The following is a 15923-nucleotide window of genomic DNA, read 5'->3' on the forward strand; positions in this document are numbered from 1 at the left end:
TTTCGGGCATCAGATTGGTCTAGGCAAGGGAAAAGTATTTAGTGTTTTTGCATCAGCTCTTGGTTCTGAATGGCGCCTCTTCCACCAATCAGAGAACCTTTAGAGCTGGCAGAGTCTTTAAGATCATTATTTTTTTACCCTCAGTTTACCGATAAGAACCTGAGCTCCAGAGAGTAAGGGACCTGTTTAAGGTGCAGAGCGCTCCAAATAAAGTGCAGGATCCTTCCTCAACTTCCTTCTTGTGGAGGCTGCTTTCTACATGCCATTCTCTTTTTATGATCCTCACAAAGATCATTTCGAGTCTTTTGCAAAAATGACTGGAAAATTGGGGCTTATGAGACGTTTTCCTTCCTTTCCTAACCCGGTTTTCCTCGCTTTCTCCACGTCCCCAGCCGAAGGCGGAACCGCGGTGCTGGAAGAGGCAGCCGAGCAGGGGCCAGCCTCCTTCTCCGGGAGAGCGGGTGTTGGCTCCCGCTGACCACATCCCTCAGCCAAAGGCCCGGGCCTACATCTGGCCCGGGCTCCAGGCCGCGTGATGCGGCCCAAAAAAGGTGCAGCAACGCACGTGGCCCCCCGCCGGCGCCCGGGCCTCGGCGTCCAGGCCTCGCGCGCCACCGCCCAATCGCCGCGGCCGCCTGGCGCTCGGACCGCGCCCGTGGGTCGTAGGGAGACTGGGGGCCGGGAGCCGCGCCGCCCGCCGCCATGCGGTTCCGGTTCGGGGTGGTGGTGTCGCCCGCAGTGGCCGGGGCCGGGCCAGAGCTGCTGGTCGTGGGGTCTCGGCCGGAGCTGGGGCGCTGGGAGCCGCGTGGAGCCGTGCGCCTGAGGCCGGCGGGCACGGCGGCGGGCCCGGGGGCGCTGGCGCTGCAGGAGCCGGGCCTGTGGCTCGGGGAGGTGGAGCTGGCGCCGGAGGCGGCGGCGCAGGACGGGGCGGAGCCGGGCCGCGTGGACACGTTCTGGTACAAGTTCCTGAAGCGCGAGCCGGGAGGAGAGCTCTCCTGGGAAGGTACTGGGAGCTGCGCCGGCCCCGAGCGCCGAGCGGGGCCCCGGCCCGCACCCAAGCCTCGGCCTCGGCCTCGGCCTGGGGCGGGCCCCACAGTCCCCGCTGCGGCGTCCCGGGCGCACTGTCCGGCTGGGCCGCCCGAACGCCCCGGGCGCCCCGGGCTGACGCTGCGCAGCTGTTGCCGCCAACAGCGCCTCCTGCTCCCGACTGGTTCCCTAGATTCAGGCTGTGTTCCCGACCTCCCGCCCCTCCGACCTCTTCGCCACACAGCCAGGACGCGCCCAGCGTCTCTCCCCCGCGCCCGCGGCGCGCTCGCGTTCCCCCGCCCTCCGCTCCCGCTGCGCGTCCCGGGCGGCCTGGCCCCGCCGCTCAAGGGTTCGCGCCTCAGCTCTGCCTTAGTTGTGTCTGTGCCCGTTTTCTTGTCCTGATTCACTAAAAAATGGCCCAACCGGTGAAGCTAAACTTTTCGCTAGTCCAAAAACTACATCGTGCTACTTAGTGTATTTCCCCCCCCCCCCATCTTCGTAGAGAGTGAGTTAATGCAAAGACGTTGAGCATTTCTTTTTCTTTTTTTTTTAATTTTGGATTAAAAAAAAAATCCCAAATAAATGGCAGTTGAGATATGCTCCGATTTCTGGTCTGGGGACGTTTGTTGTCCTTTTGTGTTGCCATATCAGAATAGAAAGGTACTCTCATCATCTATGCTCTTCTTTACAGGGTATTACTATTATTAGTAGTCTTATATCATTTTTTTCATAAAAAAGTAATGTCTGATAATCTTAATAAAAATTAAGATGGTTAACAACAAAGCTCTCCCCCTTTCCCAGTGCTCCTTTTCTATTTTTAGTGTTTCTGATATTCCTCCCAAAGTTCTGCATAATTTGCTTATATTATTTCTTTAAGGTATCAACTCGAACTTTTCTGTTTTTAGATTTCCTGAGTTATATATAACATTTTAAATTCAAATATTGATAGCTGCTGATACCTATAAAATTAACCATCACATTTGCTATGAAATATGAGGAATTTAGCTCAAGTTTATTATCTCTCCTCCCTGCTGATTTTTATTTTAAATTATATATGGAGTTGACTGTTGACTTTCTATTATATAGAAAGTTCTGTATTGTACTTACGTTATATAGAAAGTTACTCCTATATAAAAGGATGAGAATAGCTCACCTGCACATTCCTTTCCTCCCTACTTGGGTTAATCATTATTTCTCCATTAAGTTCTATAAAATTCATGCTCTGTTTTATAATTGTTACTACGCCTTCTTGTTTTAGACTGATAGGTTGGTTCTAAGAGTTATAAGTTAACAAAGAGCATTATGAGAAGCAGCAAAGCCAATGTTTAAGAGCAGTGATTATAGAGCCAGAATTCCTGGCTTCACCAGCCAGTGTGTGACCTTGGACAAGTCACTTAACCTTCCTGTGCTGTTGTTGAAAAGACTAATCTGGCTAATAAATCTGAAGAGCTTTGAGTAGGACATAATTAGTGTTAGTTATTACTATTTTTGCTATTATGGTTAGGAAATAATTACTTAGTACAGAGCCAAGTAGTGCAATTAGACTCATAAAAAAAAAGAAATATAATTCTGATATGAAACCTGTGTACCAGGAGGAAAAACTCTCTTCTCTTACATAATAAGTCATGTTCAAATTTATTTAAAATGACATTTTACTTTATATTTGGGTGGTGATGCTCTTCTACACCTTGTTTTAATATTTCTAGTTCCTTTTTTTGGTACAAGTTCATACTGTCTAGTTACTTTAAAAAAAAAACAAAACAGAAACAGCCCATTTATCCTCAGAATTACCTAGCTTAATTGCCCTATTTGATAAATGCAAATTCCTTACTTTTTGAAGGCATTCTTTTCCTTGAAGAACTGGGATATTCTAATTTGCACTGATATATAACTTTCTGAGCACAGCTATCTGGGACTTCTATTATTGTTGTTTTTCATTGAACTCCTATGTTAGTTGTATTGTTTTGGATTCCACATTTTTCGCTTTCTTAAATATCTTAATCATTTCATTGGATTGTATCCTCAAATAATTTTGAGGAAATAGTAAGAGAGAGTCCTTATAAGCCTTTCTTTTGCTTTCGCACTTGATTAATCATTTGGTAGACTATTTTAGTCTCAAAATAATTTTCCTTTTGAAGTCACTGCCTCAGGAGCTTCTAGCATCCACCGTAGTTAATAATTCTGATGTCAAACCAATGGCATTTCTTTGTAGGCACTCAGTCTATTTTGTTTTTTGTTTTTTTGTTTTTTTCCTCTTTTGAAGCTTTTAAACTTTCCCTTACACTACTTTATCAGGATATATCTGTCTTTTTTGTTATTGTTCATATCACTGACAATTGGTTGACTTTTTCAATTTCAGGAACTGTTTTTTTCAACTTATGGAAATTTTCTATTTCTTTATTTCCTCCTCTCTGTTTTTTCTGCTCTTTCCTCTGAGATGTCCTTAGCCATATGTTGTACCTTCTGCTTTTATGTGAGTATCTCTTAACTTTTCTCATGTATTTTCCATCTTTTGTTTGGATAGATTTCCCTAACTGGTGTTTCCAGATTACTGTTTGGTTTTTATTTTATTTTTTAATTTATTATAATTTTTAAAATTCTTTGGTAGGATTTTTTTCTTTTTTCTTTTTTCTTGAATTATAGTCAGTTTACAATGTTGTGTCAATTTCTGGTGTACAGCATGACATTTCTGTCATACAGATTCATACATATATTCCTTTTCACATTCTTTTTCATTATACATTACTACAAGATATTGAGTATAGTTCCCTGTGCTATACAGTATAAACTCATTGTTTATTTTATATATAGCAGTAAGTGTTTGCAACTATTTGATTTTTAATACTAGCCATTCTATCATTTATTTCTTACTAGATTTTTGTTTTTATTTTTGGCAATCATATTTTTAATCTCCCACATTTTTCTGTTATTCTCTGATTTCTTTTTCAGAGCTTATTTTTCTTCCTCTGTGGATTCTATTTATACCTGAATCTTTCTGAGGGCATTGAATAGAATTGATTAAAAGTTGTTTTTGCCTTGCATTAACTTTTTTTTCCCTTCTGTAGTCAAAATTTTTTTAAGCTAAAGGTGTTCCTCAAATATCTGGTAATCCCACGGTGACCATTTGTTTTTATGAATAAAGAATCTGTTGATTTATATAGGCAGCTGTGCTGGTTTCCTGTTGAAGTTGCTTATGTTTATCCAAAATCTCCTCTAAATGGGTGGACACTCATGGCATACTGTGTAATTTGGCAGATTTTGTGGAGGGGAAAGTTTCCCTCCTTACAGTTTGTGGCCGGGGCTCCAGCAGGCTCCAGGTCTGTATCATTAGCGAAGTAAAACCAGACCAAACCAACAAGCACTTTACTGTGGGGAGAGGTTTTCAGTCTGTTTTATTCCTGAGTGGAGTTAGCTTTTTCTCTTACCCCCAGGTCTGTTGGTGGGTCCAAGGACATCTCAGGATCTGTTGCACTAGATCACGAGCCCCTACACCCATGCTAGGGCCCTTTCCAGGACATCCACTCCCTCCTGTGTTTAGAGCATGCTTATTTCATGTTGGGGACAGGGTGGGGTGGGAGGAGGCAGTGGGAAGCCTTTCCTTCTGCTCTTCTCCAGGTTGGTGTCTCTTCATTTGTTAAGTCTCTTCTTACATATTGCTTTTTCAAAAGTTTTTCCTAACTACCTTCTTATCTTTTCTCCCAGCTCCTGGTCCTCTCCTTATATCTCTTATTACAGTTTAAACTCAACATTAATTTATATTGGCTTGGACTCTGGTTGCAAGCGATTAAAAACAGTATGATCAGGCCTAAAAAAAGAACTATTATTAACTCGTGGAATCAAACTGAAGATGGGTGGGGTCCAGCCTCCTTCCTCACTTGCCCTCCAGCCTCTCCCCTCTCCTCACACTGTTGCTTTACTCAGGTACCAGCTTCATTCTCTGAAGCTAATAGACTCTACCAAGCTAGATTCCCCAGGGGGCTGCAGGCTTACATACTTAGAATAAGAGAAGAAAAAGATAGCCTTCCCTGCCAGCTTGAGTTAGAAAAATCTGGGGGAAGGACTAGAATTCACCTTGCTGGAACCACTCTTGCCAAGGAAGTGGGAGTGCGATGAGCATTTCCAACAACAAACACTTCTTGAAGTAGAGAGGAAGAACGCTCTCCCCACCCCAAGAAGTGTGTGCTGTTTCAGAAGCAGTTTGGAATGTAAGTTAACAGAAAATACAACAAACAGTTCCTTAAACAAAGAAGGGCTTTCTGCTGTGAAAAATTCACAGGTACGTGATAGTGGTGCTAGTCCACAGCGCACGGATGTTAGGTGAGGGGCCATTGCATTTTCTTGGCTTTTCCCTCAAGGCAACCGCTGCCGCTCTAATCATCACACCTGCATTCAGTGGAATAAGGGAGGAGAGGGAAACGTGGAAGCGTGAGCCACGGGTATCCCTTTGTATCTAGAAAGCAATAGCTTTGCCAGAACGCTTCCCACCTCTCAACACACGTATGGGTACACCTTGTTGTACTGCACTTCACTTAGTTAAGCTTTTGCAGATATTAAATACAATATTTATTTGTTTATTTGAGTAGTATATACCTTCTTTCCAGACTGTGACCTCTATGAAGATAGGGACTATGTCTACTTTCTTCACCCTTTTATATTCTGTGATTGTAACTGGCACATGGTAGCTGCTCAGTAAATATTGGTTGACTGACTGAAGCACAAAGAGAAAGATGGAAGTTTTTCTTAAGTATCTGTCATGTGCTAATTACTTCTTAGGTGCTTTCAAGTAGCCTATCCTTTGTCCTCAACAACAACACTGTGAGAAGGAAGATATTCATTTGCCTGCTGTGCAAATGAGGACATTGAGGCTTTCTGCAGAGTGTAATCTGCAATCTGCTATTAATCTCATCCAGTGAAATTTTCTTTTCAGATATTGTATTTTTATCCTCTGAAAGTTCCATTCAGTACTCTTTTGCATATTTTCCATTTGTTCTTATTTAGTTTATGTTTTTCTTTAAATTCTTGATCACATTGAACATGCAGCTAGAGTCTTTATCTTCTAGTTCCCTTATACCTGTTTTATATTTGGGTCTGATTTCTACTGACTAATTTTCCTATTGGTTATTAATAATACTTTTCTGCTTCTTTTCATGTCTCCCCAACCCCAACATAATCGAGCTTTATTTGTGGATTTTATTTTTACACATTTTGGACCATATTGCATGTATATTTAAAAATTTAACTGTGTTTGGAATGGTTTTGGATTTACAGGAAAGTTGCAAAGATTGTACAAAGTTCCCATATACTCCATACCCAGCCTTTTCTATTGTTTACACTTTATATTAGCATGATATACTTGTCAAAATTAATTAACCAATGCTGATATGTTATTATTAACTAGGGCCCATACTTCGTTCAGATTTAGTTTTGTTTTTTTTTTAACAACATACCTTTTCTCTGTCCACAACACCACGTTACATTTAGTCATCATGGCTGTGTTGGTTTCTCAGACGTTAGTTGTTTCTGAGATGACTGGTAGTTTTGAGGAACTCATCAAGTATTTTGTAGAATATTCCTCAACTGGGATTTTAATGGTGTTTTTCTCATGATTAACCTGGGATTATGGGCTTTTGAGAAGAACATCATAAAGGTCAATTGCCTTTCTTACCACATCATATCAAGGGTACATGCTATCAACATGATTTACCTCTGTTGATACTGACCTTGATCACCTGGCCGAGGTAGTGTTTCTCAGTCTTATCCCCTCTGAAGTTACTCTTTTCCCCTCCCTTTCAATACTGTATGCTTTGGAAAGAATTCATTGTGTACAGCCCACAGTTTAGAAGTGGTGAGCTATGCTCCACCTCCTTAAGGGTGGGGTTAAGTACATCAATTTTTTAAAATTCATCTGCATGGGGGATATCTTTTCTCCATTTTTTATTTATTCAATCACTTTTTTAATTTTGGTATGGATTCTTAGGCATTTATTTTATACTTTGTGTTATAATCCCAGTATTTATTTTTTTTATTGAGGTATAATTGACATTTAACATTATATTAGTTTCAGGTATATAACATAATGGCTCAATATTTGCATATATTGCAAAATGATCTCCATAATAAGTCCAGTTAATGTTTGTCACCATATGTAGTTAGAAACTTTATCTTGTAATGAGAACTTTTAAGATCTACTCTCAGTATAACTTTAAAATATACAATACAGTATTATTAACTATAGTCACTATGCTGTACATTACACCCCTATGCCTTATCTGTTTTAAAACTGGAAGTTTGTACTTTTTGACTTCCTTCACCCATTTTGCCCACATTCCCATCCACCCTCCACCCCCACCTCTAGTATTTTATTTTTTTGCTCAATTTGGTCCAGCTTTGGCCACTGAGAACTCTCTCAGTGGTTCCAGCATGTCTTTGAGATGCCCCATCGTTATGTGTGTGGTTGGTTGGTTGGGTTTTTTTCTTTGTTTGTGGCACTTTTTTACTTTTTGGTACTGCAAGGTGCTCCAGTCTCTTTTTTTTCTTTTTGTATTTCCTGCCCTCACACCAAAATCAGCAATTTATCCAAAGAGCTCTGGTTTGTTTTAGTGTAGAATCATGTTAGAAACCAAGCTCTGGGCACTGAGTATGCTCCTTGTTTCTGGGATATTGCCACCTGTAGGCCCTCTTGGCCGACAGAACAAAGATGTATATATGTGTATGTACACAGGGAACAGATACACTGCTTGTAATATAAAGTTCTGTGAATTATGGCAAATGCAGTCACACCCACTATTATAATATCATACAGAATAATTTCAGGTCCCTAAAAATTCCCTTGTCTTTTGTCTATTCAATCCTTCCCCAGCTTCAAACTTCTGGTAGCCACTAATCTGTTTACCATCTCTATAGTTTTGCTTTTGCCAGAATGTTATATAATTTAAATTAAACATTGCTGAGGCTTTTCAGACGGACTCTTTTCACTTAGTAATATGTGTTTAGGATCTACCCATGTCTTTTTGTGACTTGTCAGATAATTTCTTTTTATTGCTTCGTAGTATTCCATTATATGGATGCCTCATAGTTTATCCATTCTATTGAAGGACATCTTGGTTGCTTCCAGATTTGGTGATTATGAATGAATTTTCTATAAACACTGAATTTTCTATAAAAACTTTTATAAACTTATAAAAGTTATAAAACTTTTATAAGTTTCTATAAAAACTTTAGTTTTTATATAAACCTAAAGTCTTCAAATCAGTTGGGTAAATACCTAGGAGTGGGTTTGCTGGATCATATAATAAGACTATATTTAGCTTTATAATAAACTGCCAACCGTCTTTCAAAGCGGCCATAGCATTTTTCATCCCCACCAGCAAGGAATGAGAGTTCTTATTGCTCCACATTCTCATCAAGTGCTTTCGTTCATTTTAAAAAAAAAATTTTAGCCATTCTAATAGGTATGTAGTGGTATCTCATTATTTTAATTAACAATGCCCTAATAGTAAATGTGGTTAAGCATCTTTTCACAAGCTTATTTACTACCTGTATAATTGGATGTTGGCTCAGATCTGGTCTCTCTTTTTTAGTTGGGTTGTTTGTTTTCTTATTGCTGGTTTTTAAGAGCTCTTTGTATATTTTGGATACATGTTCTTAAGAGATATGTGATTTGTAAAAATTTCCTCCCAGTCTGACTTGTCTTTTCATTCTTCTAACATTGTCTTTCATAATGTAAAACTTCTAATTTTAATAGAGTTCAGTTTACCATTTCTTTCTTTCATTGATTGTGCTTGTGGTTTTCAGTCAAAAAATTCATCTTCAAATCTAAGGTCATCTAAATTTTCTCATGTGTAATCTTCTAAAAGTTTTATAGTTTTGCATTTACATGTAGGTCTGTAATCCATTTTGTGTTAAATTTTATGGATGGTGTAAAGTCTGTGTCTAGGTGTTTTTGTTGTTGTTTTTTATTTATTTTCTTTTTGCATATGGACATCCAGTTTTTCCAGCACCATTTGTTAATGGTTTGAGTTACCTTAATTAAAAATAGGTCAACTAAAAAAAATATTTGCATGAGTCTATTTCTGGGTTCCCTATTTGGTTCTACTGATCTAGGTGTCTGTTCTTTCACCATTATCACACTGTGCTAATTACTGTAGCTTTATACTAATTTTGAAATAGTGTTATGTGAGTCCTCCAACTTTGTTCTTCAGTATTATGTTGGCTCTTTTTGGTCTTTTGCCTTTCATATACACTTTGGAATCAATTTTTTGATACCTACAAAATAGCTTGTTGTGATTTTTGTTTGGGATTGCATTGAATCTAGAGATCAAGTTCAGAAGAACTGACATCTTAATATTGAGTCTCTTAACATATAAGCATGGAAGGTACCTCCATTTAATTAGGTCTTTTTGACTTCTTTTATCAGTGTTTCGTTATTTCTCCATTTACAGATTGGGTATGTTTTGTTAGATTTATACATAAATTTTTTGGGGGGAGTGTTGCTATTTTAAATGATGTGTATTAAAAAACTTTTAAATTTTCAATTTCAATTGTTTATTGCTGGTGTATGGGAAAGAAATGGACTTTTATATCTATCGACTTTTGTTTGGATTCTGGACGTTGTAGTTTTACATTGTTTTGAAGAAAGTTTGGCTTTTTGCTGACAGTTAAGTTACTTATGGATTAGTTGGTTTCTTTTGAGGTTTATCTTGAAGGTTTATAAGGACACATCTACTGTAGCTTTTACTGTAGGGCTGGTTTAGTCCCACTACTAAGCAATGATCCTCAGATGCTCTCTGCTGAATGCTCCATTACTCTGTCTGCTGGAAACCCAAATGTTTCCCAGTTCTGTGTGAGCACTGCCAATTCTTTGGCTTACAGTTTTCAGAAATCGTTCTTTTCTTGCCATTTGTTCTTTGTATGGCTCTGTCAAATTCCAGTTTATGCATCTACAGATTGGCATGAAGCCAAAGAATATGAGACCTTTATGCAGATTTATGGACCTCTTTCTCTGCATGGCTTTCTCACCTCTGGAATTTGGCCCTACAAATTCTAGTTGCTTTGTTCTAAACCAAATCCAAACCCAAATTTGGAATTCTGTTTCCTCAGTCAGTGAGACAATTGGGTTCTACTTGGGATTCTATCCCTGTGTAATGGTTCAGAAATTCTGCATAGGCAAAAATTCATGGCATTCATATTGTTCATCTTGTTTGTTTTCCTTCTCTCAGAGATTACAGTCCTGCGCTGCCTTTTGTTCAACATCTAAAACAGCTGTTTCATATACTTTTCCATTTTTCCCTAGTTCTTGCTTTTACAGGCAGAAGTCTCTGACTGATTTTTAAAAGTTTGCAGGTAGACATTTTTACAGCACATTTTAAAAAATTTTGTGAAACAGCAATTCCTTATCTTGTCGTTTAATTTATGTCTAATTTTTTTATGTATATGTGTATATACTTAAATGTATATGTGTGTATATATAGAGACACACACACACACACAGTCTAACCTGTATCTTTCTTGTTAAAATTAGGATATTTTCTTTGGTACTATCTTCTTTCATGCTGAAGATCCCTAGCTCTCTAATTATAAAGTGGCATTAAATTTTGTTTCCACTCAATTACACTCTGAATTAGGCTTCATAGTCTTAGATTTTAGTGGCCATAAATTCAGCACTCTAATTATCACTATTTCTTACTCTGCTTTTATTCCTCTCTGCAAACTGTAATTTATCTTTATTTCATATTACCTTCTGTGTCACAACAGTGATTGTGTTAGAGTAGATTGACATATTAACATTTCTAATCCTTAAATAATCTATTATTATAATTTAAGAACATTAAACAAATCAACTTGCAACTTTATGTGTTTAAGATAAGGCATTAGTTTGCTAGGGCTGCTGTAACAGAGTACCATGGATTGGATGATTTAAACAACAGAAATTTATGGTCTCCTAATTCTGGAGGCTAAAAGTCCAAAATCAGTGTCAGCAGGATGTGTTTTTTCTGAGGTCTTTGAGGGAAGGATAGTTCTAGGCCTCTCTCCTTGGCTTGTAGACAGTTATCTTCTCCCTGTGTCTTCACATCTCCTTCTCTCTGTGTGTCTCTCTGTCCAAACGTCCTCTTTTTATGAAGATACCAATCATACAGGAATGGAGTACACCCCAATGCCCTTATTGTAACTTTATTGCTACTGTAGAGATACTCTCTTCAAATAAGTTCACTCTGAAGAACTAAGGATTAATTAGGGCTTCAACATATGACTCTTAGGGGACACAACCAATAGTAAATCTTTTCTAATATTCACTTCATTTATCAAATTGTTCTTTACATTCTGAATGATTAAAGACGGCTATCATTTGTCACTAGGCGAGAGAGATGGCTCTTTGTCTTGGTACCAGAGTTGGTGCCACTGCTTCAATACCAGTAAGCTCATTAAAATGTTTTATTATTCCAAGATGATCATCAATTTGAGTTTCGTTATGCAGCAGATTTTCTCAGTTTTCTGCTCTAATGGTGGGATCACAGGCCAGATCCAGCTAGCTGAAGTCTGTAGAACAGTCCGTATACAACAGAGTGAGAACTTAACATTTTCAATTCTATGACCTTCGTGTTTTTAAATGTTAAATCATAATGTCACATTAACATAGAGCTTTATCCTGAATTTTAGCTAATAAACCATAGAGCATCAGAGGAATGGTAACTTTGAAATCATTTCCTTTCTCAGTTTAGTTGTAAAAGGCTCTATTTCTGTGAAAAATAACAGATCATCATTTGACCTGTTATTGCCAAAATTTCTGTATGTTTGTAAATTTTATTAACTATTTGTACCTTTGGGAAAAGTTAGTGTAACATTCACATTCATGTCTTTTGCCATAAATTACCAGTTTATTACCATCTTTATTGAGTACAGTCACTAAAAATTTGTTTGATGAGTGACAGTTGTTATCCAGAGCTGGAGTAATTTGGACTCCTGTACACAGGAAACTGTATATTTGGGAGTTATACTGTTATTTCCATGATCTTAGATTCAGAACTATTCTATATATCACCTATTGAATTCTGAGGTTGTGCAATTCTGAATGTTGTGTAAAAGACCTTGGTTTAAAGTATTTAACACTTACTAGTTCAGAATAATTATGAGGAAGAATTGAGTTAATATATATGAATATTCTTTGTAAATGGAAGTGATAAATATTTTGTACTAAAAACATTGACAAGATTTTGTCATTGGCTTATTGATGTGGTTTTTTTTGTGGGTTTTTTTTTTTTTGGTGGCATTTCACATTTTATTTACAACAAAGGAATATCCTGTAAAAATGTTTATTAAAGAAGTTCTTTACCCCTGAGTTGTGTATACTTTTTTGCACAGACTTCTGTCTTTACTTAATCTGTTTAGAAATTTGAATCTGAAACTCTCACTTGGTAACATTATCTTCTGATTGTGGTTGAAGAGGTTTTTTTATTTCTCAGAGAGAGGTACTTAGAATTCGTTAGTGGATCAATCTGATTAGATGTGAGCAGTGTAGAGAGACATAATCCAAATCAAACTTAAAAAAAAAGTAACTCTTCTAAGTAGTATGCTATTACAAAGGGAATAAGTGCCATGGAAATAAAAATGTACTATTATCATTAAACCTAGAATTTTAATATTATTTAAAACCTTATTTTGGTATTAGCCTTTGAGAAAGGATCTCTATTACTTTCTCTCCCTCAATTAGGAAAGAAAAAGTCCCAACAAATCAGAATTGGTATTTTATTCATTTATTCAACTTATTTAACAAACAAGTTTGAGGCTCAGTAATCCACCAGGAATTGTGTTAGGTGTTGGGAAACAAAGATGAAAAATTCACAGGTCTTGTGTTTAGGAGACACATTCTAGCTGAGGGGAAAAAAGGTTATAGTCAAGTGGGGACTGTAACAGCGATCTAAGACTCCACATGCAGTGTAGTGGAGGAAGCCCATCCTAGTGGGAATTCAGGAAGAGGGGAGGGGTTAGGAAAGTCTTTACAGAAGGGGTAGTATTTTGGACTAAGTATTTAAAGAAGAATCGGACCATCCCTCATTTATTTTTTCTGTAATTATGGAAATAAAAACAAAATTAAACATCTGCCTAATGTGCATCCAACTGGCTCTGACTTTATCCTCCATGAGTGAGAATCATGGTTTTACTAAAGTGAGAAGGAAAACACCCAAATCTGAGGGCTCAAAGGCATGTAAGCCTTTCAGCCTTTTGTGGAGAGGCTCCCCGGGAGTCCTGGAATAGGGAGGGGGTGAGCTGTAGGAGTGCCAGTTTTCTGGGTGAAGGAACCCCAAGGGAGGTGCTTGTAGGGACAGCAGGTGGGAGGGTGGACTGGGGTCTCAGGAGGCCACTGTGGGATGCTGAGTAGGGCTTTCTTCCTGGAACCTAGCGGACTTGGGCAGAGATAGCCTTTCTTCCTGCACTGCTCACTTTCAGCCATCTCTGTTGGCATCTTTTCTTTTTCTTCAAATGGAACCCAAGTAACGCTCTGGGAATGATACACATTCACCGGTGTTTCTCAACCTGATTAAGTATTAGGATCACCAGGGGAGCTTTTTCAACATACAGATTCTTGGGTCAGTCACAGACTTAACAGAATCTCCAAGGATGAAGCTTGGAAATCCGTATGTTTTTAACTGTTTTATTGAGCTATAATTCACATGTAAAATGCACCTCTTTGAAGTGTGCAATTCAGTGGTTTTTAGCATATTTACAAAGTTGTGTAACCATCAACACCAATTCTCCAATATTTTCACTGCTCCGAAAAGAAACCCTGTACCCATTACTAATCAGTTCCAATTCCTCCCACCCCCTTCCTCTGCCAAACACTCAGGTACTTTCTTTCTCCATGGATTTGCCTATTCTGGGTATTTCATATAAATGGAACCATATAATATGTGGCCCTGTGCAACCAACTTCTTTTACTTAGCATAATGTTTTCAAAGGTTTAGACATTGTAACATGTTTCAGAACTTCATTCAGTTTTATTGCTGAGTAATATTTCATTGTATGGATGTACCACATTTTGTTTATTCATTTATCATCCCATATGATAGATGGGTTATTTTCACTTTTTGAATAATGCTGCTGTGAATATTTGTGCACAAGTTTTTGTGTGGATATATGTTTTCACTTTTTTTTTAACTCATTTTTAATTGAAGTATAGTCGATTGACAACATTACTTTCAGGTGTACAGCAAAGTATTTCAGTTATACATATACATATACATACATACATGTATATTTTCAGTTTCTTTAGCATTACATCTCCTTACAAGAAATTGAATATTGTTCCCTGTGCTATATGGTAGGTCCTGTTGTTTATTTTATATATAATAATGTGTATCTGCTAATCCCAAACTCCTAATCCATCCTTCCCCCCTCCTTTTCTCCCCTGGTAACCACAGTTTGTTCTCTATGTCCATGTTTCTGGCTTGTAAATAAATTTTTTTTTTTTTTTTTTAGATTTCACTATAGGTAACATCATATGATATTTGTCTTCCTCTGTCTGACTAACTTAATACGATAATCCCTAGGTCCATCCATGTTGCTGTGAATGGCATTATTTCATTCTTTTTTATGGCTGAGTAATATTCCATTGTATATTTATACCACATCTTCTTTATCCAGTCATCTGTCAATGGACATTTAGGTTGCTTCCCTGTCTTGGCTATTGTAAATAGTGCTGCTATGAACACTTGGGTGCATGTGTCTTTTTGAATTACAGTTTTCTCCAGATATGTGCCCAGGAGTGGGATTGCTGGATCATATAGTAAGTCTATTTTTAGTTTTTTAAGGAGTCTCCATACTGTTCTCCACGGTGACTGCACCAAATTACATTACCACCAACAGTGTAGGAAGGTTCCTTTTTCTCCAAACCTCTCCAGCCTTTATTTGTAGACTTTTTAATGATGGCCACTCTGGTGTGAAGTGATACCTCATTGTAATTTTGATTTGCATTTCTCTAATAATCAGCAAAATTGAGCATCTTTTCATGTGCCCATTGGCCATCTGGATGTCATTTTGGAGAAATGTCTATGTAGGTCTTCTGCCCATTTTTTGACTGGGTTGCTTGGTTTTTTGTTTTTTGTTTTGTTTTGGTTTGTTTTTTGATATTAAGCTGTATGAGCTGTTTGTCTATTTTGGAAATTACTCATCCCTTGTTGGTCACATCATTTGCAAATAGTTTCTCCCATTCTGTAGATTGTCTTTTCATTTTGTTGATGGTATGCAAAGCTGTACAAAAACTTTTAAGTTTAATTAGGTCCCATTTGTTTATTTTTGCTTTTATTTCCATTACTTTTGGAGCTGGTTAAAAAAAATACTACTGCGATTAATGTCAAGGAGTGTTCTGCCTGTGTTTCCGTCTAGGAGTTTTATAGTATCCAGTCTTACATTTAGGTCTTTAATCCATTTTGAGTTTATTTTTGTATGTGGTGTTAAAGAATGTTCTAATTTCATTCTTTTCCATGTAGCTGCCCAGTTTTCTCAGCACCGCTTATTGAAGAGACTGTCTTTTCTCCATTATATATTCTTGCTTCCTTTGTCATAGATTAACTAACCATATGTGTGTGGGCTTATTTCTGGGCTTTCTATCCTGTTCCATTGATCTATGTATCTGTTTTTGTGCCACTACCATACTATTTTGATTACTGTAGCTTTGTAGTATAGTCTGAAGTCAGGGAGCATGATTCCCTTAGCTCTGTTCTTCTCTTTCAAGATTGCTTTGGCGATTCAGGGTCTTTTTGTGTTTCCATATGAATTAAAAATTTTTTATTTCAGTTTTGTGAAAAATGTCATTGGTAATTTGATAAAGATGGCATTAAATCTGTGTATTGCCTTGGGTAGTATGATCATTTTAACAATGTTGATTCTTCCAATCCAAGAAC

At 37.9% G+C, this 15923-nt stretch overlaps 1 protein-coding gene across 2 annotated transcripts in view; it reads left to right on the top strand.

The window, feature by feature from the left end:
- Positions 1-665: 665 nt before the first annotated feature.
- EPM2A (EPM2A glucan phosphatase, laforin) overlaps positions 666-15923 on the top strand; it is an 88561-nt gene continuing 73303 nt past the window's right edge. For both annotated transcript variants that reach the window (XM_064486611.1, XM_064486612.1), the window contains exon 1: positions 666-1003. In XM_064486611.1, the coding sequence (XP_064342681.1) occupies positions 703-1003 (301 nt within the window). In that variant the 5' untranslated portion in view covers positions 666-702. The remainder of the gene's footprint in view (positions 1004-15923) is intronic.

The sequence above is a fragment of the Camelus dromedarius genome, chromosome 6 (genome assembly GCF_036321535.1).
Source record: "Camelus dromedarius isolate mCamDro1 chromosome 6, mCamDro1.pat, whole genome shotgun sequence".
Taxonomy (NCBI): domain Eukaryota; kingdom Metazoa; phylum Chordata; class Mammalia; order Artiodactyla; family Camelidae; genus Camelus; species Camelus dromedarius.